This window comes from Staurois parvus, unplaced genomic scaffold, assembly GCF_062004578.1.
Source record: "Staurois parvus isolate SC_StPar_1 unplaced genomic scaffold, SC_StPar_1.0 ptg000758l, whole genome shotgun sequence".
NCBI classification, from domain to species: domain Eukaryota; kingdom Metazoa; phylum Chordata; class Amphibia; order Anura; family Ranidae; genus Staurois; species Staurois parvus.
This window is the reverse complement of record NW_028318554.1, coordinates 136,745-161,414: the sequence shown is the minus strand read 5'-3', so window position 1 is coordinate 161,414 and position 24,670 is coordinate 136,745. Positions and strand designations below refer to the sequence as shown.

Here is a 24,670-nt window from a genome sequence, read left to right as displayed (position 1 = left end):
GGAATTTGAAACAACGACCCTAGTACTGCCAGGCGGAAGTGCTAACCATTTAGCCACTGTGCTGCCCATAGTCACTGTGCTGCCCATACATATGTGGATTGCTGCATTATGTAAAACAAATACATTTTTTTACATTTGAGAAATGGGGTGCCTGAAATTGTGGAGATGTTAAAGGGTGCCTTGACTGAAAAAAAGTTTGAGAAACATTATACTAGTGTATCGCCAGCTTTACAATAACTCCAATACTAAACTCCTGCACAAGGTTCCCAACTCCGCCCACACCTGCAGGCATTATGGTGACATTTTACACTACGATTTTACCTTTTCCTTTACTTTACATTAAAAAGGATGAAGTAAGAAAAGCGTGACTCTTCTGGCTTATGTTCAGGTCTAGATCCTTGCTCTGATGTGTTCTAAAGACAGCAAAGTTCAAATTAGAAATTATTAGAGAAAAAAAATAATTTTAACAACACAGTAGTTCCATACAAAAGCTTTTATTCAAAGAACATATTGCTTTTTTTTTTTTTTAACAACGGAAAGATATTCATTTTAGTCTTTTGGCATAGTATAAAACAATACGGAATGCGGCAGTGACTAAAGCGAGAAAGACCTGAGATAGACATATGGAAAGGGCCACACAAGATACCCGAAGCACTGGCAGTTTGGAATGTTCAGGAAACATCGAGGTGTTTATTAGGCCATTGTCTCTGAAATGTGGCCATCCAGAAGAAAATCACTCCATTAAACACTGAAAGATCAGTTCTTAGGGCTCTTTAAAGGAATGTGACAGGTGCTCTTCAGATGGGTTGCTGCACAATGAACGGCTGTAGAATTTGCGAACACTATGCAGGAATACAGCTTTGATGCACAGGAAGCTGGCTCATAGGACTTGCCTGTGAAACGTCTCTGGATCTTCTCATCTACAGGTCTGAAATACACCCAACAGGTCAATTTATAAAGAAATCCCCCGGGGTGGTAATTGCTGACTCCTGTGGTTCATGTCAGACTCCAAGGTTGTTAAGGAAACAGAAAAAAAACTTTCCTACAGAACTTTCATCTGCAGAAGTCTTTCTAAAGGAAAGTATTAAACGAGAAAATCTGCCTTTACTGAAATTAATAAAAGCACTGCAAACTCTCTGCATTCAGTTCTACAAGTACCTAACTGCAGATGAGACACCTAGGGCAGCAAGGTAGGGGTGACGTATGGGGGGTTGATTTACTAAAGCCGGAGAGTGCAAAATCTGGTGAAGCTCTGCATAGAAACCAATCAGGTTTTATTGCCAAAGCTTAACTGAACAAGCTGACGTTAGAAGCCGATTGGTTACCATGCACAGCTTTTGCCCTCTCCAGTTTTTGTAAATCTTCTCCATTGTGTGCAGCAGACAGAAATACTGGAGCTGGCAATGCTGGACCCTTTATAAAGGACCCACATATTGGCAGAGATGCTACTTTAGCATGCCTTAAAGCACAGGTGTCAAACACAAGGCCCGAGGGCCAAATCCAGCCCTCCAGGCCATTTTATCTGACCCTCAGACCTCTCCTGCAGCTGTCACACTCCCTTGACTCCACCTTGTCTCAGCAGACAACATTAGAGAGAGGAGGATAGATCTCCTCCGCCAGATCCTGCTCTTCTCCATGCAGCCAGAGGAGAAGAGCAGGATCAGGGCCGGGAGGTGCCGGCGCCAAGGGGTTAAGCACGCTTTGGGATGTCCTAAGTGCTGCTTGATCAGGGCCAGATGTTCCCATCTCACCCTAGGTTCACACCTAAGTGTTTTCTGCAGCGTTTTGTATTTTGCAAAAACGCAGTACAGTCCATTTAACATTTTCTATGACACAGATTCACATCTCCGCGTTTTAACCCACCCGGTGCATTTTTTGGAAAGGTTCAGGGACTTTTTTGAACACAAAAAGTTGAGTTTTTGTTTCTATAGACTTCAATGGAAACGCTGCAGAAAAGCATGTATTGCGCTTTTGCCGCGTTTTTCATTTTAAATCTACGCGTCAAAAACACAGTGCAGAAACGTCTCAAACACAACCCGCATAGGTGTGAACCTACTATTCGTCCAGGAGGTTTCTACAAGGCTTGATGCTAATATCAGGGAGAGGCAGCGGGCTAATTGCAGGAGCAGGGGGATGAGGATTCTAATAACCCCATTTATAAACCGAGTTCTGCTGTAGCAAGGATGAGAAATAGGTATCTGCTGACAGTCATAGAAATTATACATGGCTGGCTGCAGACGGAAATGAAAAGGAATTTCTAAGAATATTAATTTATAAAATGGTATGAGTGGAACCTGAGTTACATGAATACATGTATTATATACATTATTTACAAAAGTGAAGGCTTCATTTAAAGTGACTGTTGCTATTTTTTGTTTTTTTAATAATCCCAGCCTATAAAGAAAAGGGTTACCGTATTTTTCGCCATATAAGACGCACCTGCCCATAAGACGCACCTAGGTTTTAGAGGCAGAAAACAGGAAAAAAAAAATTCTTTACTAATGGACTGCAGACACAGTACAGGAGATGACCAGAGACTGCGGACAGCACAGGGATGACCAGAGACTGCGGACAGTACAGGGATGACCAGAGACTGCGGACAGCACAGGGATGACCAGAGACTGCGGGCAGCACAGGGATGACCAGAGACTGCGGGCAGCACAGGGATGACCAGAGACTGCGGGCAGCACAGGGATGACTGCTGACCTTTGGGGAGGTGGGGAGCGGGTACCTGAATTTGACAGGTACCCGATCTTACCTGTTCCTCGATCCAGCCGCGCGCTGTCTTCCCGGCTTCTGTAATGGCGCTCGACATGACAGCCGGGCGCCCAGTGTGCATGAGCGAGAAGCACTTGCGCCTTGTGATTGGTCCGGCGGCTTCTGGGATCTGTCATGTGTCCCAGGTATCGCCTTACCATTCACAAAGCGCACCGCTTCTCGCGCATGCGCACTGGGCACCCGGCTGTCATGCCCAGTGCCCACACTACAGAAGCCGGGAAGACAGCGCACCGCTGGATAGAGGAACAGGTAAGGTCCCGCTGCAGAGCTGAGTGGCCGGCCCGGTATTCTGACACGGCCGCGGTGGAAATACCGGACCGGCCGCTCCATATTCGCCTTATAAGACGCACTGACATTTCCCCCCCAGTTTTGGGGAAGAAAAAGTGCGTCTTATACGGCGAAAAATACGGTAGTACTTGTCCTGCCATTGATTTTCGATGTCCTAATAAGCAATACAGCCTGATAAAACTTTGTATCAGTCACACTTCTAGGAGTTTTGGGTGTCTGGTCCCCTCTACCTGCTGGCCAATACAAGACAAAATAGCAATTAAGTTTATTGAAAAAAATAAAAAAAAAGTCCAAATAGCATAACACACAGCAAAAACAAGTTCTGATGCACTTTCATGCCCCTTGCCACGAAACACGTCAATACTGTGTTATGCTATTTGGCCTTTTTTTTTTTTTTTTTTTTTTTAATAAACGAATGGATCTTAGCAATAACAGTGTGGTCATCCACCTGCTATCTGTTAATGTTCTACAGTACGATCCGGACCAGCACCTGTGTTTTGGGGTTAGAGAGAAGTGGACCAACCTGGAGAGGTGTATAGAGTTTTGAAAGCAGCAATGTAGAGTCCAGAGCCACCGCAGGCTGGGGGGACCAGACAGCCAACAATCTAGACAGGTGTAAGGTTCAGATTTATTAGACCGTACACATAAAGCGAGTCAGCACAGGCAGTATGACAGGGATTCATTCTTTTCTATATCAGTTGGGCTTTTTAAAAAAAGATGCTCAACCAGTTATGAAGACGCTTTAAAAAAAAATCCTGAAAACATGACCTGTTGGGTGTATTTCTGGACTGGAAATGGAATGTAGATGTCTGATATCATCTCCTCTGATGATTGCAGCAGGATCAAGGACATCTCATACAGTAAATGTAGAAAACAGATTAATACAAAAGGTAAGTCAGTCCATTCAAATAAGCAAAAGCATAAGCCATCTAAACCATTGACAGTAGTTATACTATGAGGGGTATTTACTAAAACTGGAGAGTGCAAAATCTGGTGCAGCTCTGCATAGGAACCAATCAGCTTCCAGGTTTTATTGCCAAAGCTTAACCCCTTGGCACCAGCGCCTCACGGCCCTTTAAGGGTTTCAGAAGCCGGGAGGCGGGGCGGGGTTTAGAGTCATGTGACCGCCGTGACAGGTCGTCACATGATCGGGAAAGGTCCTGATTGAAAGAGGAGATCGGGACCTTTCCGTGAGTATCGGACATGTGTGCTGGGAGCGCGCGCTCTCAGCACATATGTTTTCTTTTAATAGAACACAAATGTGCGGCCGATCGGCGTCTAGGCCCAGACACCGGGAGGCTGCACATTTGCATTCGGCCGGCGCCAAGAGGTTAAAGCGGAGTTCCACCTAAAAAAAAATAAAAGCCAGCAGCTACAAAAACTGGTAAAAAAAAAACGTCCAAAAATTCCGGTTTGCGGCGTTTTACTGCATTTTGCTGCGTTTTTCAGCGTTAGAGCGTTTTTACAGCTAAAAAAACTCCTCTAGAAACCCAGTAGTTTTGTTTTTTTTCCAGCCAGAAAATATCCCTGCCTAAAAACATTGATTCCAGTCTATGTGTGTATGTACACAGGATAACATGCTGGGGGGTTTACTAGCTGTAGAAAAAAAACATCAAAAGCCAAAAACAGCCGCTGTAAAAACGTCCCGTGTGCATGAGGACTCAAGAGAACAAAGATCAGCATTACTGCTCGCTGGACTCCTTTCACTGTGTGGCTCAAATTCTTTCATTTTAGTTCTCCCTGGGTTTCAGAACAAGTCAGAGAAATTCCCTTCACCCACGATCATATTCCCACTGAAACTAGTAGTGTAACAATGCAACATTTAACAGGTTCAAGAACATTTGTAAAGCATTTAGGGAACATGTAAGTGCTAATGAAACCTTCTGAATGCCTGGAAAACACTGGAGGCATTTTGCAACCACTAGAAAAATACCTGTGGGTACCCCGCTTTAGACCTCAGTAAGGAAGACATCAGAAAAGCATGTCCTTCCTTCTAAACATAAAAATAATAAATTGTAAAATCTACCAGCAATCATTCTCAACTATAAATGAACTTTCGGCTACTATGTGAACTATTAATAGGAGGGGATAGGGAAGAGACATCAAATTCCTATTTTACGAGGTGTGACTATTAAATTCCCAGAATGATGGTGAGTCCCACAGCCGTTCACACTCATGCGTGTTCTGACAGGTTCTAGCTTGCACTCGTCTGGGTCACGGACCAGTGGACTCGGTCTTTACAGAGTAGTAAGAGAAATAACACGTGTGTGCGTTGTGCTGTTGACAGAAAACGAGTGACCCGGATCTGGAGCAGCGGATTAACCCCAAAATTTGGTGTGAAAATTGGCAAAAGTGCGAGTGAAACAAAAGTTCTGTTTCAACATGCTTATGGGGAACATCCCATGAAGAATACCAGGGCTGTGGAGTCGGAGGAAATTTTGGGTACCTGGAGTCGGAGTCGGCAAACAATGCTCCGACTCCGATTAAATTTAGATTGGAATTTTAAAAAAAGCAAGTTTAAATGTCCCAATTCACAAAAAGTTATAATTAATGACTTCTCTACTGTAAGAATAAAGACCAATGCATGCAGTGCCTCACGTAACCGCAAAACGAACACGTTAAGTGACCGTGAAGAAGCTTCTCTTCCTTAGAACTCTACATTGAATTGATTTGCATTTGCTAAGCCTATAACTACATTTCAAGATTAATATAAACCATTTCTAGGTTTTACAGATTTTGTTTTTGGTTCATATAGATAAGCTTTGTTTTTGTTCTAAAACAACCAAATAATGTGGTTTGTATTTTTGGACTGGTAAAGTTCCTGTTCCTGATGTTTATGCCTGCTGCTACTATCCAGCCACTTGATTAATTAATAAAAAAAAATTAATAAAACTTTGTTGTTTTCATTGTGTTTGTCTTTTGCTTAAAATGTTCAATACAGCAGACTGTTGGCTTCCCAGCCAGTAGTCCTGTGGTAATGACATGTATGTTGCCTTTCTTTCCTTCAAGGAATGTATAAAATACATTCGCATATTAATACAGAGGAGTCAGAAGTACAAAAAACTGAGGAGTCGGAACATTTATCTACCGACTCCACAGCCCTGAAGAATACAAGTGTTCATGAATGGTGTAGGCAGTTAAAGTCCATGATGACGCAAGAATTGGGCAGCCAAAAGTGCAAAGGACAGATGCAAATGTATTTACGGGAATCTGTCTTAAAGGAAAAGACCAGAACTATGACCTGACAAGTGGATTCTCCACATGACAATGCTCCTGCACTGAATGCGTTATGTATTCACAAGTTTCTGGCCCAAAAATCATTCCAACCACCTTATTCCCCTGACTTACCACCCCTTTAGTTTTCGCCATTTCCGACATCCAGCGCACCGCAACAAAGATACCGCTTAGCACTCCGGAAAGTGAATACAGGGATGTTCCCGGCAGTGGCACAGTCGTCTAGAAAAGTGCATCACTTCACAAGGGGACTGTTTTGAAGGTGGCAACAGCCGCTAGTGTATAGGTAAGAAAATATTTTTTACCGTCCATTCTGGGAATTAAATTATCTCACCTTGTATATATAGTGATGGCTCCATCCATACCACAAGACCCCAAGAACAGAGGGGTGGTATGCTGGGATACCAGAAATAATACAACCTGGGGACAGGGAGCTGCAGGTATAAAACGCATAAAGAAATCTACACAACATGAGGGTATGTATAAGCCAACTGATAGCATTAATCAATTAAACGAAGGTAAAAAATGTCTACCTTTATCGAAGTTGCCCTTTAATAAATCCCTCAATCCCCCCCCCCCCCCCCCCGAGTTTACTTGGGGTTACATTTACCTTTAGCCCGATGCATTGATCTCTCCAGGTCCCAGGCAGTTTCTCTTCATACTGTGCATCCCTGGTGAGGCCCCAATCATTTCTACGAGTAAACTGTAGTTAGTGGTCCCTAGGAGAATGGCTTACCCATTGGAATAAATAGGGCTGAGTGTGCACGTGCGGTATAAAGAGGGGTTGGCACCATGCCAGAGCCAAGATTGCAGGATTTGACAGCAAGGTTAACTCCGAGATTTTCTTTCATAAAGAAAAATACTATTGTTCTTCACTCCACAGCAGCCGGCACTCTCCTCCTCTCTCCAAACTCGGGGGAAGATTTACCAAAACTGTAGCTTTCAGAATCTGCTGCAGCTGTGCATGGGAGCCAATCAGCTTCTGACTTCAACTTGTTCAATTAGGCTTTGGCAATAAAACCTGGAAGCCGATTGGTTTATATGCAGAGCTGCACCAGATTTTGCACTCACCCGTTTCAGTAAATTCCCCCGCACTGGGTTGGCCCTATTGGCCCCGCATTTTATGCCATGATGTCACAGTGCGACCACCAGTTGGAGCGCCGAAGAGAAGAGGCTTTGTGAGGAACGGCTGCACGGCATGGTGAAGCGACGAATAAGGTTTCATAGCCTATTCCTCTACCCCTCGACTTAACGAGTAATTAACCTTTGCACTGTGGATGGGGTGTTCACTGTAAGGCTAGGTTCACACATGTGCGGGTGGTGCCACAAAAATCCGTGCAGCCGCACCACCCACACAGAAGAATGCAGACCCGTGGGTGCCCTTAATTCTAACGGCACGCCGCCCGCGCAGAACATCGCAACCGTACTGGGAACCGAGGTTCCCGTGCGGGCTGCGTATTCAGAGGGAGTGCAGGGACTTCTTCCCTACGTGTCCGGGCACGGGAGTCCATTCAAATGAATGGGCTCTCCTGCCCATGCAAAACGCGGCCCGCAGGAACGCGGATATGTGAACCGGGGGTAAGGGTATTTTGTTTACAAAAATCTTGCAGTTCAGCTTTTTATTGTCCCTGGAAGGCTGCAATCAGGGGGTGGGAGGGTTTATTAAAAGATAAAATTCACTAAAGGTGAAGTTGCCCTTTGAACTTATCAAACAAATCCAACCAGTAATAGGGATTATTTACTAAAACTGCAAGGTGCAAAATCTGGGGCAGCTCTGTATAGAAACCAATCAGCTTTTACTGTCAAAACTTAATTGAACAAGAAGTTAGAAGCTGATTGGCTGCCATGCACAGCTGCACCAGAGGGCCTCAGTTTTAGTAAATCTCCCCCAATGTCTGTTATAGCCACCAACATGTCAAAAACTGTTTCCCAGCTATCGCTATAGAAACATACCTGCGCTCACACAATCAACCGCACTTCCAATAACAATCCTACAAACCTGACCTTTTCTGTGTATAAATTAAATACCATCCAACCCTTGAGGAAGGCTGCTCATCATTACATCGGGGGTTTCCATATGTGGTGTCTTTGATAGATGTGGATTTGAACATAAAATAAGTTAAAAGTATAAAATAAAGCTAATTTAAAATAAATTATATCGATTATATCAATCTGTTAGGTCAGAAATGTCAGAGATCCTCCTGCTAATTTGTGAAGGAGAAGGCTCCATGGCTGTTCTCTTGCATTACTCTATAGTGAGTCGCTGACCTGGAACAAGTTATACAGAGAAATCAACATTCCAGTCCTGCATACTTGTGTTTAAGCAGAGACTTAAAGTACAACCAAAGGCAAAGTGGAGAGGGGATAGAACCCCTTTCATGTTTTTACTGCTGCCTGTGCCCCGTTGTGGGGATTCATCCTCTCAATTTGTCTTGTTTATCATTTTTACTGAAACTGAAAGAAAATCCTAAATTTTGGGGTGTCCCCAGAACAGGAATAGATCTTCCAATGGGAACACTAGTTCTGGTGACCTGGGGAAGGGGGGGGGGGGGGGGGTCAGGCAAGGGATTCCTTTAATTTACACAGATTTCCGCTCGCTTCCATATTTGGCTATGGGACAGGAAGTGAAATCTCCCCAATGGACCACAGACGGCATAAAAAAATTTGACAGAGGATATAACCCTTCCTTATTCTATCCAAAATGGAAAAAAAAGGTTTTGCCTATAGTTCTACCTTAATAGGCAGTATTAGGATGATAGCCTGAAGCCTACATCATCCAAAACATCAATATGAAAAGTCAGCGAGGGGAACCGCTATTTTCTTACTCACATGTTCACCTAAAAGCTTTTTTTTTAGCAACAGCTTTGGGCTCCGTTCGCATCTCCGTTCACACATACTCAAAACACTGTGCAATCTGACAAACAACACCACATGTGCTCAGGTGCCATTCACTTTCAATGGCATCTAAAACGTGGTACGATTCTATCATGATAAATCGTGCAAACTGCATCAAGCAAAGATCCTGCTCCTTTTTCGGTCGACAGCCTTTGCGCGATGCGATTTATCGTGTGACAATCACGGCACAACTGAAGCACATTTTAGGTGGCACTGAAAATGAATGGCACCTGAACATATGTGGTGCGATGTCATTTTTGCACATGGTTTTGGGATCGTGGGCAGAAACGATACAAAACGCCCAGATGTGAACGGAGGCTTAAAGAGCATCAATTCCTCAGATAAACAGATCATCACTCAGATAAACAGCTGCGGCTTCATATTTAGCCCTGGTTCACACCGGCGCGGAATTTGCAGCGTTTTCAGTGCGAATTCCACACCGCATCAGAATCGCACCAAGTTCATGCGAACCGCTGCGGGCGTGTATGTTAAGTTAATAACACCCTGAAATCAGTTCGCAAAACGCGGTGCGATGTGCACAATCGGATTGCATAGGTGTGAACAGGGGCGGACTGACAACTCATGGGGCCCCCGGGCAATAGGGGATCATGGGGCCCGTGTCCTTGCCCAAACTCAAAAAAGGTACCAGAGCATCTCATGGGGCCCCCTACTGACCCCGGGCCCTCGGGCAGTGCCCGAGTTTCCAAATGGTCAGTCCGCCCCGGGTGTGAATGCCCATGCGATCCGATTCTAGTGCAGACCAAAAAAAAGGGTCCTGCACCTTTTTGGTGCGAATAGAGCCATACAAATCGCACACAAATCGCATGTGATTTGCACAGGAATGCGGTGCGGTTCCTGTGCGAATTACATGCGATATACCGCACTACATGTATGTGAAACCAGGGTAAACCTATGATTACGCCTAACCTTGACAGGGAAGGAGGTCCCAGATGGATGAATAACCATCAGCATCAGCTGATATAAAACATCATTTGACAGCGTTTGAATTTTTTTTTTCGGAGTGTAGCTGATTTTTTTTCCTTTGGATTTGTGCAGTCTGTGGCACATGGGATGGGCCTAGATCTGGGGCTTGGGAGCAGCGTGTTCCTTACCTTTATAAATAAACTTTATCTGTACAAAATTAAGAAACAAAACAGAGCCTGGGAAGTGAGCTGTCAGCAGGCTCAGGTGCATGGCCTACTTGGCTCTGAAGCAAAGCATCGCTGTATCTACCGGACAGCTGTAGTAGAACAAAGTCTCTGAGGACGGCACCTCCCGTTTCATCTCAATAATACCATAGTAGCAAGAAAAGCGTGCAAAAGTGGTGCATGGACAGTACAAAGTTGGAAGACTTGGAAAGAGTCAATAATAAAATAAAGCTTCTTCCTTTCCAAATGGAAAACTAAGTGCTGGCTAGAGTCGGTCTGAGACACCCGGGAACAGGTAGAGGTCCTTGCACAGCGTGCTGCAATACTCTGACATCTCTTTGCAGCGGTCAAACTCGGTCCCTGGAGCGTGGCCCTCCCGTTTCTTAATGCACGCATTGACCTGTGGGAGAAAAATGGTACGATCCTATTAGAGTACATGACACTCGATTCGAAGCGGAACTCAAGCCAAACAGCTGAGAGCTAAATAGGCAGCTAAAATAACTGAACTTGAAGTTACAGCTTGAATTGTTTTAAATCCAAAATGTTTGCAACTCTATTCAGCTACACTAACGATTCGCACCCCCGCTGCACTTATTAACCAAAGGATGGCGCCAGGATTTACAAATTTCTGCTCTGCAGCTTCCTACAGTGAAGGAAATAAGTATTTGATCCCCTGCTGATTGTGAATATTCGCCCACTCACAAAGAAATGATCAGTCTAAAAATCGAATGTTCGGTGTATTGTACCACTGAGAGACAGAATAGCAACAAACAATTCAAAAGAAATGCATTTCTAACAAATGATGCAGCCCAGTCCAGTCCAGCCTTGTGTAGGTCTACAATCTTGTCCCTGACATCCTTGGACAGCTCTTTGGTCTTTGCCATGGTGGAGAGTTTGGAATCTGATTGTTTGATCACTCCTGTGGACAGGTGTGTTTTATACAGGTAACAAAATGAGATTAGCAGCACTCCCTTTAAGAGACTGCTTCCAATCTCAGCTTGTTACCTGTATGAAAGACACCTGGTAGCCAGAAATCCTGCTGAATGATAGGGGATCAAATACTTATTACCCTCATGAACATGCAAATCAGTCATCATTTGTTAGACATGCATTTCTGCTGAATTTTTTGTTTCTATTCTGTCTCTCAGTGTTACAATACAAAGAACATTCAATTTTTAGACCGATCATTTCTTTGTGAGTGGGCAAACATTCAAAATCAGCAGGGGAGCGAATACACATTTCCTTCACTGTATATCATCTAAGCCCCCACTCCTAATTTTAACTTCAATTAACCTCCCTGGCGGTATGATTATTTCAGATTTGTGGTGCTGAAAGCGGTACCATTATTTTGCATGGAAAAATGTAGTTTTTTTTATTGTAGGCTGTAATATTTAGGAATAACTCACTGAAATCTGTCCGAACAAGAGTCTAGTAAACATCCCGGGTAGGATAAAATTTGAAACACAAAATCATAAATTATAATTTAATAAATAATCATAAAAAATAATAATATAATAATAATACATTTAATTCAATAATATAATCAAACCAAAAACACTGAAATTTGAAATATAGCGCCAAGTTCGCACATCGCTGAGCTCAGTCGCAAAATCGTTTTCAGTGTCTGATGAGGAATTTCCCCCACAAATCATTATCACTCAATTCTGCAAGTGGTTCTGATTTACTATCGCTGTCCTCTAGCTGATCTAAAACTGATTTTGACCTAAAGGGACACTTTTTGGACGCCATGGATTTTTCTAAGTTTCTAGGCAGAAAGAACAGACAAAATGCAGACAGGGGACAGGACAAAGCACTCGGGACAAAATGTATGTGAAATGGGTTGAAACAGCAATGTTTTACTATGTAAAATCGTTTTGAAAAAAATGAGATTTTTGTTAAATTTTAAAATTTCCCGCCGGCGGCGGGGGCGCCCGTATGTCCCGACGTCACAGGGACCGGAACACAGGAGCCGGATGCCGGCATCGGCCGGAGGAGATGGCCGGGGATGCTGCAGGGGACACAACGCGGGAGCGAAGGACAAGGTAAGTGCTGCAGGGACTCCCTATGCAGCGCCGCATGGTAAGCCCGAGTGTAGCTCGGTGTTACCGCTTTTGGTACTGAAACTTTACCCCGAGCTACACTCGGGAATACCGCCAGGGAGGTTAAGCCATGTACCACTGGGAAGGAGTTTCTTATGCCTGCCTTTTCATGGAGGTTTGCCTAAATACCTCCCATGCAGCCACCAGAGCCTGAAACATGTTAGCATGGCACCACTATGCAATGTAGAAGAAAAATCTTGACAGCACTGGCACTCCTACTTTTAGCTCAAATACAGATGAGAAGATTGTTGGAATTTCATATTAAGGCTCCATGCACACTGGGCTTAAAAAGACACCAGTTCCCTTGGCAGAAACAAATGCCCATATAGAGCGTTTTTGTACAGTACATGCATCTAGGAGTGTTTAGCAATTTTTTCTGCCAGAAAACTCCTCTCAAAAACGCCAACCAGAAAGTTTTTTTTTTTTCTGCCTCTAAACGCTGAGCCTAAAATATGCATTTAAACGTCCTAATGTGCATGGGCACACACAGGAGAACAATCTATGGGCAAAACACAAAACGCCTGTAGAAGCAGCTTTTTTTAAGCCCAGTGTGCTTGGACCCTCATATAGATTTCAGGAAATGATATGGAATTCATAATGTAGTCACATCTAGGCTTACCTTTACAAGCATGTCAGCTACATGTGTGTCCTTAGCGTGCTTGGAAAACACCTCAGTGAGATCCTGTATGAACCATGAGCCACGTTTTGTGTTACGAAGCGATACAGTACCTGAAATAGATCGAAGGAAAAGATGTGAACTACTTATAGACATGAACTACAACTACTTATCCACAGGTAAAGGAAACCTTTCCTGAGACAGGCATGGAAGCTGCTATTGCGATTTCTAATCCTGAACGTTTCCGGGATGTCATGTTCACCCCCTTGCTTCAATAGTTTATGTCCCTTACCTGGAATAAACATACAAAATTGTGCCTGCGTGGTTTTCCTCCGGGTACTCCGGTTTCTTCCCACACTCAAAAGACATGCTGGTAGGTTAATTGAATCCTGTCTAAATTGGCCCTAGTATGTGTATGTATGAATGTGAGTTAGGGACCTTAGATTGTACACCCCTTGAGGGTTAGGGACCTTAGATTGTACGCCCCTTGAGGGTTAGGGACCTTAGATTGTACGCCCCTTGAGGGTTAGGGACCTTAGATTGTACGCCCCTTGAGGGTTAGGGACTGATGTGATTGTACAATATATATGTAAAGTGCTATTGATGGTGCTATACAAGTACCTGAAATAAATAAATAAATAGGATGTCTAATTTTACAACTATGCATACGTGTTCCAGGTCAGTGACAAACCCTACTGATCCCAGCTGGTCAGTGTACTAACCAGACGACTGGCAACATAAGAAGGGGACTGGCAATGACTGCCTCCGGGTACCTCTAGAGCAGGGATCACCAACATTTTTCACATTAAGGGGTTTATTTACTAAAGCTGGAGAGTCCAAAATCAGACTCCCTTCTGCATAGAAACCAATCAGCTTCTAACCTCAGCTTGTTCAATGAAGCTTTGGCAATGAAACCTGGAAGCTGATTGGTTTCTATGCAGAAGTGAGTCTGATTTTGCACTCTCCAGCTTTAGTAAATAAACCCCTAAGTGTCAATTTACAAGCAACTGGTGTGCCAGTGAGCAAAACCACAGGTCAGCCCCAATTCCTGCACCTTCAGACCTCAAATCAACCCCAATTCAAGCACCATCATGGAAAAAGGGGTTTTACATTCATACTTGCCACAGCTGAAGGTTTCAGTAAAGGGAAGAGGTGGGTGTCTTCACATATTGTATGGGACCACAGACGGGCCCATGCTGGTAATTGGAGGTGGAAAGGAACCGCTGAACATCACTGGCACCCTTTCTGAAATGTCATGGAGGTGGATAGGCTGAAGGTGAAGAGGAGCATGCCTGGGTTTTAATTGATGGCCTAATGAGTTATTAATTGCAGCCTATGGCAGTGAAGCTGTGTTTGCAGGAAGCAGGGGCCACCAGAGGATCCTTGGGTCTTTCAGTCGGCCAATCTGAGCCTGCGTATATCCATCTTCCAGTTGCCACTGAAAATGACATTGCGCGCCCATCCTGGCACATGTGACTTAGGCTGCCTATCCCTGTTCTAGGTTAAGATTTGTTTTCAATGTAATTGTGGTGAATGCCTCGGACAACATACAACTCAGAAGGTTTAAACAACACAGCTCTATTTGTTAGTTGTCACAAACCACAGGTAGACTTCTAAAGCTGCCCATACATTACTTAGTTTTTTTCAATTGGCGGGCTCTGAGGAAGAGGCAAGTCCTCGAAACGCGTCAGCCTTTTGGATGTCTATACTCCCTATTACGGACTGTTACTCAGCGCGGTGTTGACCCAGCTGTTCTTTATGATGTGTCTTGACTATATCGTTGTTTGTGAGCACAACACATACTTTATTTTTTATTAAACATTTTTTATGGTAATGCACTAGGCCTGTGCGCCCTCTGTTTTTTCTTTCCTCATTCAGTATATTTGGATTTCCCCGGTCCATTTGAGGGCAGAAAGGTGTGCATGTTCCAGGACATTCCTTATGTCCATCGAGTCCATCCCCAAGTGCAGGAGCATTTGTGTTTGCTGGTTCTCAGACTTCTAAAGCTGCCCATACATTACTCAGTTTTTTCAATTGGCCGGCTGAACACAAAAAAAAAACTGAGCTGATTTCCCCATCCACACATTTGAGGTGGATGGGGAAGTCCTCCCTGCTGCTTCATTGTATTCGGGCATCAGAATACCCTGATCAGCGCTGCTGCCCATTGGCTGCAAACTCTGATTGAGCAGAAATTTTCCAACAAGCTTGTTCATGAAAAGGCAATCGATAGATCAACTTCTCATGAACAGGAATGGCCATACATGGATCTAACTTTGTCTGGTTCCTGCTCAAGGGGACGAATGTTGATCAGCCTAAGGCTGCTCACATAGAACCTGCTATTCACAAGCAATGTCACTCACTACAGCAACCTTTTAAGCTGGCCACAGATGGATAGAATTTCAGGCAACAATTATTGGAAAATTTGTACAAAAATTCTCAAAACATTCAAATATCGTTCAAAAGATTTTGTTTGCTTTTAACATTTGACTTTTGGAATGAATGGACTTTACGGAATGTATCATATATGAACTCTGTTCTTTCCTTCCCCATTGTAGAGTGTCTCAGTTGTGACAAAGCTAGAGATACACTTTATACAGACTTCTGCATTTCACACCCACCCTTCAGACAGGCATAGGCACAGATCATATCAGACTGGGTGGGCAGGCGGACTTTGCCAGTTTCCCTTCCTGCATCGCTCTGTTCACAGCTTGGAGAAGCAGTCTGGTCTCTCCCATCTCTCTGGTCAACTCCTCGGTCTGCCTCAACTGCAGGACAAAGAAGAAAAAAAAAAGGGTTGCAAACGGCTGTGAAAGGAACCCGAGCTTTAGGTCCAAAGTTGTTTTTTGACAAGATATTTGACTAGAACAATTCAATACCCCTAAAGGGTTTAAGAACCAAGAAACTCATGGAAGAAAAATAAAGGAAACAAAAGAAGGGATTGAGAAAGGAAAGAAAGAAGAGTAGAGTGGTAGAAGAGGAGGTAAGAGTAGAGGAGAGGAATTAAGTCAGGGGTGCTATACCGAAGGCCGAAGGCCACTTACGTGGTTTGGTGACGGGCCACAATAAAATGAAATGGTTCCAAACTTAGTTTTTTTTATTTTGAATAGCATAATGAACATTTTCCTCCTGCAGTGGGAGGGAGAAAAGATGACTTTCAGCAGTTGCAGGGGGAAAACGGAGAGGATCAGCTCCTGTATTTACCGCCCCCTCCTGTCCAAGTGTAAAACAGGATGTGACAGGGAGGCCGCACGGGCCCTCTGGAGCATGGGGTGGGATCGCCATTGCGACCCCTGATGCTACACCAGTGGTTGGGGTGTGTAGTAAACACATCTCAACTATGGCTTCCCCCAAACCAGGATTGTAAACGAGCCCTTACTGCCCTGAGCCCCCTATTATGCTGCTTTCACATTGATGCACTGCGGTTTGTCCACATTGCGGGTGCAAAGCAGAGCACCTGCGGCTTTCTGCAGGTTAGCTGCACTTTGCCATACACTTCTATTATGTCTTGTGGGTGTGGTACACTTTCAGGATATAACAGAAGTCTATGGCACAGTGCAGCTAACCCGCAGGTCAGTGTGGAAGCAGCCTAACAGTCATTACTTTTATAGGTGCTAATATGCCCGTTGCAAAAGCGCAGTGATGTGCAATACACTGACCTTCTTTTCCTCTTTCAGCTTCTGCTGGCATCACTCTCCAGGCTGCTAGAAAGGCGCAAGTGCACTTGGTATCACTCCGCCTGGGACAGGAGCTGGCGCTACAGAGGAAGCATCGGCTTATACGGTTCCTGCTCCCTCCACGGTCGCCTGCTTCCTCAGCTGCTGGTGCTAGCTCGATGCACTCTGATGCTCTAGGATGGCAGGTTGGCAAGACCATAACGTGACCAAGGGGTTGCCGACCCAGGGTATGCGATTCCCTGATCTGAGGTTGTGAGCCAAACGGGCGGAATGACAACTCACGGGGCCCCCGGGCAATAGAGGATCATGGGGCCCCGATGTCCTCGCCCACACCCAAAAAAGCCTATGAAAAAGCCAATGAAAGGTACCAGGGGCATCTCATGGGGCCCCTTACTGACCCCGGGCCCTCAGGCAGTGCCCGAGTGCTCGAATGGTCAGTCCGCCCCTGGAGCCAAATCAGAGGGCTTTGCGGGCCACATGTGGCCTGAGGGCCATCGGTTATGCACCCCTGGATTAGGGAGTTGAGATGAGAAATTAAGTAGTAAAGAAGAAAGGATAAAAAAAGAGGGAAGAAGCAAGAATGGGAGATGAGAATAGGTGAGAGAGGTAGGAGATAGACATGGAGAAAGGGATGTGAGAAGAGAGCAGGAGGAGATGCTGAGAGGGGGAGAGGAAGGAGAAGAAGAGAGAAATGATTAGGAAAATGGAGAAAGAAGGCAGAGGAGGAAAGTTGAAAGGAAAGAGCGAAGCGGGAAGACGGAAGAGATGTGAAAGGGGAGAGGAAGAAGAGAGAGGAAGTGGGTACAGGAAAGGAGGGGGGTGCTTGTTTACCACCTTTACAGTCAACACTGCTTCACTGTCAAACCTGGCATATCACAGCAACTAATCCATGGTTATCATCATTTGTAGAATGTTTTTCTAGAATCATTAAAGTACACGTGGGCCCCCACCTTGTAAAACAACCCATTCAGTTTAAAATAGAAATCAAAGGCAAAACATTTGTGTATACAAATAAAAACATTATAAAAACCTTTTTTTCCCCCTTTTTTGCAAGTGATCACATACCCTGTGTTATCAGCTGCATACAGAGGTGGGAGGGGGTGACCTGCCATTAGAAGTCTGATCATTGGAGGAGAGCAGGCTGAGTTCTAAGCACAGCTAGAAAACTGACCATGCTGTGCTCTCATGCCTACCATGGTCAGTTTTTAAAAGGAAAGCAGAGGGACTGGTAGGTACACCAGGGATTTCACACAAAGGAAGTAATGCAAATAAAACAGGATATTTTTTCACACAAGTACAGGGTACAGCAGGCACGGATCAGGAATATGAAATGTTGGGTTTACATATTCTCTAAAAACAGTTTTATTTATCTCACAGACCACCATGACACTAGATTTTTGCAGTTTCTACTGAAAAGACAGGGGATCTCCATCTATTTGCAATCATTGATATGGACAGAGCCTGTAGCATACTTGGTATCTGGGTATTTATCAGCCAAGACTTGTACAGAAATGATTCTGGGAAAGAATGAGATAGCACAGAAGTGGGTCTTTTAGTCCCTGCATGTCTCAAAAGAGAGAACCTGCCACCTAAAAATCATCACATAGGGAACTTAGTGTCCCATTTGTGATGAGAAAAAAAGTTAGGTAAAAAAAATATATTTTTTTTACTGCAAAAAAATAAAAGTTACACCCAAGCACATAACACCCCCTCCCCCGCCCAAAAAAAAGTATACGCAAATACGAACGTAAACACACACATCAGGGCGCCAATGCGTGAAAACATCGAGTGTGATACACATATTACATATCGCCGCGCACACCGCTCCTCCGTAACGCTGAACTGATGACCTATAAGGGGCTTTTGCAGCGTCACCTATAGAAAATATAGGGCACTGAAGTTTGCTGCCATTTCATAGCTGCACACAAATTTATGGTTTGGCATGTTGAGTATTTTTTTACTCAGCGCAACCTCGTCTTTTATATTTTACCAAAAATGTGGGTAATTTATTGCGTTGGTTTGCCCTAAAATTCACTTTAGCGTGTTTTTTACTGAAATTTTGCATTTCCTAGACCTTTGCAGTAATATCGTGTGACATAAAACAATTGGACCTACCACTATTTTATTCCCTACGGCAGTGATGGAGAACCTCTTAGACACCGAGTGCCCAAACTGCGACCCAAAACCCACTTATTTATCACAAGTGCAATTAAACCTGAATACTGAGGTTGTAGTTTAGAAAAAACAACTCATACAGTTGTGACCAAAATTATTCAACCCCCACTGAAATTGAGTGTTTTGGCCAGTTTGACATTGCTTTTGATCATTCAGTCATCTTGCTTACATTTACATTAAAGAGGCACTTGTAGGTCAGACAAATATAACATAACAGTTATAATGAAATAACCACAAATGTCTTTTCTGTGCTCACAGCATTATCAGTTTTATTCAACCCCCAAGTGACATTCAATCTTAGTACTTAGTACAGCATCCTTTTACAGTTATAACAGCTTTTAAACGTGAAGCATAGCTTGACACAAGTGTCTTGCAGCGATCTACGGGTATCTTCGCCCATTCTTCATGGGCAAAGGCCTCCAGTTCAGTCACATTCTTAGGCTTGCGCACTGCAACTGCTTTCTTTAAGTCCCACCAGAGGTTCTCAATCGGATTTAAGTCTGGTGACTGCGATGGCCACTCCAAAATGTTCCAGCCTTTCCTCTGCAACCATGCTCTAGTGGACTTGGAGGTATGCTTGGGATCATTGTCCTGTTGAAAGGTCCAACGTCTCCCAAGCCTCAGGTGTGTGACGGACTGCATCACGTTTCCATCCAATATCTCCTGGTACTGAAGAGAATTCATGGTACCTTGCACACGCTGAAGCTTCCCTGTACCTGCAGAAGCAAAACAGCCCCAAAGCATGATTGACCCTCCACCATGCTTCACAGTAGGCAAGGTGTTCTTTTCATCATAGGCCTTGTTCTTCCTCCTCCAAACATAGCGTTGATCCATGGGCCCAAACAGTTCTAATTTTGTTTCATCAGTCCACAGAACACTATCCCACAACTTTTGTGGTTTGTCCACATGGCTTTTGGCATACTGCAGTCGACTCTTCTTATTCTTTGGAGACAGCAAGGGGGTACGCCTGGGAGTTCTGGCACGGAGGCCTTCATTACGCAGTGTGCGTCTTATTGTCTGGGCTGAAACTTCTGTACCCACATCTGACAAATCTTTTCTCAGTTCCTCAGCAGTCACACGGGGACTTCTCTCCACTCTACGCTTCAGGTAGCGCACAGCAGTCGAAGTCAGCATCTTCTTTCTGCCACGACCAGGTAGCGTTTCAACAGTGCCCTTTGCCTTGAATTTGCGAATGATGCTTCCTAAGGTGTCTCTTGGTATGTTTAACATCTTTGCAATCTTCTTATAGCCATTGCCCTTCCTGTGAAGAGAAATCACCTCTTCTCTTGTCTTCCTGGACCATTCTCTTGCCTTCACCATGTTTGTAACCACACCAGTAAATGTCTAGAAGGAGCTGAGTATCACAGTCATTTTAAAGCTGCCTAATTGGTGCTTATTATGCTTGATTGCTGCTCGGTGACATCCACAGGTGTTTTCAATACCTGATGGAAAGCACCTGTATGAACCTCTGTTCTTCAGAGTGGTAGTCTTTAAGGGGTTGAATAATTGTGGCAATGAAGAAACCACATAAGAACCATTTACTACTGTATTACATAAACAATTGATGTCATTTTAGTTGCATTTGGGTAGTTACAACGTCCTTGTAGGATTTGATTCTGAATACAATTCCAAATGTACACTATAGTCCCTAAACCCCTTTACAGCATTGGGGGTTGAATAATTTTGGTCACAACTGTACATTAACATCTTTTGTCCTAAAAGAAAAACACAATAACAGAGCTTCCACTGACCACCAGCACAAGGGGGCAAAGTTCCACTGACCACCAGCACAAGGGAGCAAAGTTCCACTGACCACCAGCACAAGGGGGCAAAGTTCCACTGACCACCAGCACAAGGGGGCAAAGTTCCACTGACCACCAGCACAAGGGAGCAAAGTTCCACTGACCACCAGCACAAGGGGGCAAAGTTCCACTGACCACCAGCAGAAGGGAGCAAAGTTCCACTGACCACCAGCACAGAGGGGCAATGTTCCACTGACCCCCAGCACAAAGGGGCAAAGTTCCACTGACCACCAGCACAAGGGAGCAAAGTTCCACTGACCCCCAGCACAAAGGGGCAAAGTTCCACTGACCACCAGCACAAAGGGGCAAAGTTCCACTGACCACCAGCACAAGGGGGCAAAGTTCCATTGACCACCAGCACAAGGGGCCAAAGTTCCACTGACCACCAGCACAAGGGGGCAAAGTTCCATTGACCACCAGCACAAGGGGCCAAAGTTCCACTGACCACCAGCACAAGGGGCAAAGTTCCACTGATCGCAAGCACAAGCTAAAATCTTGTGTTAATAAAAATGAATGTAACAAAACTCACAGCCAGTCCAATATACATATCCTTTGGCAGCGCACTGACCGGCCATGCAAAAGCTCGGACAAGTCACGGCTAATGAGTCGTGGCTTGTGACGTCATGGCCTGGCACCGCTACTCCTTTCCAAGCATGCACATGGCCTCCATGTGCACTGCTATCCAATGCTCGGCTGCTGGAGCGACTTGGTTTGCATGCCAACAGAGAGGGCTCTGCGTACCCATTGCGGCACGCGTGCCATAGGTTCGCCATCACTGCTCTAGGTGTCTGCTTTTAGATAATGTTTTGGGGGTTTTGTGTAATCCTCAGGCTAAAATGAATTTGTAAACGTGTGTGCAAAAACCGGCTCTGGCTGCGAAAGGGTTAAAAAGTTTACGTTACTTAATTATTTGCTGTTCAAGCCCCCGGCCATGAGGGTAGCAAGCGCTCTATTTCTCTGCTCTGGCTAAGACCTAGGGCATTGGTCTCCAAACTGTGGCCCCGGAGGCCAGATGTGGCCTTTTGCTTGCTTTTAGGCCTAGGGCAGTGGTTTCCAAACTGTGGCCCCGGAGGCCAGATGTGGCCTTTTGCTTTCTTTTAGACCTAGGGCAGTGGTCTCCAAACTGTGGCCCTGGAGGCCAGATGTGGCCTTTTGCTTGCTTTTAGACCTAGGGTAGTGGTCTCCAAACTGTGGCCCTGGAGGCCAGATGTGGCCTTTTGCTTGCTTTTAGGTCTAGGGCAGTGGTCTCCAAACTGGCCCCGGAGGCCAGATGTGGCCTTTTGCTTGCTTTTAGACCTAGGGTAGTGGTCTCCAAACTGTGGCCCCGGAGGCCAGATGTGGCCTTTTGCTTGCTTTTAGGCCTAGGGCAGTGGTTTCCAAACTGTGGCCCTGGAGGCCAGATGTGGCCTTTTGCTTGCTTTTAGACCTAGGGCAGTGGCCTCCAAACTGTGGCCCTGGTGGCCAGATGTGGCCTTTTGCTTGCTTTTATCCGGCCCTTGGAACACTTTTCCTCCCACTGATGCAGGACACAATTCCTCCCACTGACACCAACAAAGTGGCATAATTCCTGTTACTGACAATGGGGCACTATTTCTCCCATTGACCCCAACGATAGTGAATATTTTGCATTAGGGGGAAGGATAGTGCACCGTTTACTCCCACTGACGCCAGTACAATTTCGACTCCCAATGGCCACAGTCTGGACCCCCTAAAGTCTGAACGACAGTAAACGGGCCCTTTGTTTAGAAACTTTGCGGACCCCTGGCCTGGGAATACTCTAACCCCAATATGGAAAAAGCAGGGAAATGTAAACTGCCTTGTGATTGCTAAAGCAAATGGGTGCAGCTGGGACATCAGAAAAACTGAGACCACAGTTTCTGAGATTTGATTTCTAATATGTAACTCTAATTAATCAGACAAACAGTTTTGTGTGGACTTTCAAAGAATGTAATACAACTAAGCCTGTTACAAAGACACAATACACTACAAGTGCTGTGATATAAATGTCTGCTTTTCAAACAGACTAAACCCTTTTCTTCCAATGATTCAGCCATGCTATGACAATGCATTAATGAGATACATTCAAATTCTTTATGCGCAGTTTGAAGCCGCAGATTCTGTACTGCTTTGCATGCATATATTTAACAAAGGAAATATCTGTATACTGCAACAAGCTGGCTTGATGGAAGAATGCTTTACATTTATATCAAAAAAATCTTCCTCTCCTCTTTCTTTTTATCATATTTTGTCACCATCTGGTTCACATCTCAGTCCTGAAACAGGTCTTTAAGACTATACCCAGGAGCACACAGCAAATAATTAAAATGGTGTAAAATCACTAGGAAGAAAGCCCTATAGAGATAAACTGGAATAATTATGGATTCATTATAAAACTAGCACATCAGAGGCATAAAAGTGATAGACAGAAAAGAGGTGGGGGGGCACAGGGAGGGGGAGAGAGAGAGAAAGAGTGAAGAAAGAGAGAGAGAGAGGGGGGGGGGGAAGAGATTGAAGGAGAGAGAGAAAGAGAGAGAGAGGGGAGAGAAGAAAGAGATCGAAGGAGAGAGAGGAAGAAAGAAAGAGAGAGAGAGAGGGGAGAGAAGAAAGAGATCAAAGAGAGAAAGAGAGAGGAGAGAAGGAAAGAGATCAGAGAGAGAAAGAGAGAGGGGGGGGGAGAGAGAGAAGAAAGAGATCAAAGAGAGAGAAAGAGAGAGGAGAGAAGAAAGAGATCAAAGAGAGAGAGACAGAGAGAGATAAATAGAGAGAGGAGAGAAGAAAGAGATCAGAGAGAGAGAGAGAGAGAGAGAGAGAGAGAGAGAGGAGAGAAGAAAGAGATCAGAGAGAGGGGGGGGGGTCAAAGAGAGATAGAGAAGAAAGAGATCAGAGAGAGAGAGGGGGGGAGAGAGAGAGAGAGAGATAAATAGAGAGATAAATGGAGAGAGGAGAGAAGAAAGAGATCAGAGAGAGAGAGAGAGAGAGAGAGAGAGAGAGAAAAGAAGAAAGAGATCAGAGAGAGAGAGGGGGGGAGAGGGGGGAGAGGGAGAGAGAGGGAGAGAGAGATAAATAGAGAGATAAATAGAGAGAGGAGAGAAGAAAGAGATCAGAGAGAGAGAGAGAGATCAGAGAGAGAGAGAGAGAGAGAGAGAGAGAGAGAGAGAGAGAGAGAGGGAGAGATAAATAGAGAGATAAATAGAGAGAGGAGAGAAGAAAGAGATCAGAGAGAGAGAGGAGAGGAGAGGAGAGAAGAAAGAGATCAGAGAGAGAGGGGGGGGGGGTCAAATAGAGATAGAGAAGAAAGAGATCGAAGAGAGAGAAAGAGATCGGAGAGAGAGAGAAGAGATCAAAGAGAGAGAGAGAGAGTAAGAGAAGAAAGAGATCGAAGAGAGAGAAAGAGAAATAGAGAGATAGAGGGGAGAAGAAAGAGATCGAAGAGAGAGATAGAGAGAAGAAAGATGGGACCGAGAAACAACGAGTAGAGACTTTGGGGCTGATTTACTAAGCCCCGGTTCACATATATACAGCCATGCGGGCCGCATTTTGCACGGGTACGAGAGCCTATTCATTTGAATGGACTCCCATGCTCCGGGACACGCAGGGAAGAAGTCCCTGCACTTCTTTGGAAACCGCAGCCCACACGAGAACCTCAGTTCCCAGTACAGTTGTGATTTCCAGTGCGGGCGACATGCCATTAGAATTAATGGCACCTGCCCGCGGGTCCGCATTCTTCTGCACGGATTTTTGTGTAGATCCGCAGCGGCACCACCCACACAGATGTGAACCTAGTCTAAAACTAGAAAGTACAAAATCTGGTGCTGCTGTCCATGCTAGCCAATCAGCTTGCAGTTTTTTTTTAAAGCTTAAGTGAACAAGCTGAAGCTAGAAGCTGATTGGCTGCCATGGACAGCTGCACCAGATTTTGTACTTTCTAGTTTTAGTAAACAACCCCATACAGAGAGAGAGA

The 24,670-nt window shown here is 44.8% G+C and overlaps 1 protein-coding gene across 2 annotated transcripts in view; it reads right to left on the bottom strand.

Annotated features, from left to right (window-relative positions):
- Nucleotides 1–478: 478 nt before the first annotated feature.
- CASP2 (caspase 2) overlaps nt 479–24,670 on the bottom strand; it is a 90,278-nt gene continuing 66,086 nt past the window's right edge. For both annotated transcript variants that reach the window (XM_089654355.1, XM_089654354.1), the window contains exons 9-11: nt 15,677–15,823; nt 13,062–13,171; nt 479–10,743 (exon numbers count right to left, since the gene is read on the bottom strand). In XM_089654355.1, the coding sequence (XP_089510481.1) occupies nt 10,609–10,743; nt 13,062–13,171; nt 15,677–15,823 (392 nt within the window). In that variant the 3' untranslated portion in view covers nt 479–10,608. The remainder of the gene's footprint in view (nt 10,744–13,061; nt 13,172–15,676; nt 15,824–24,670) is intronic.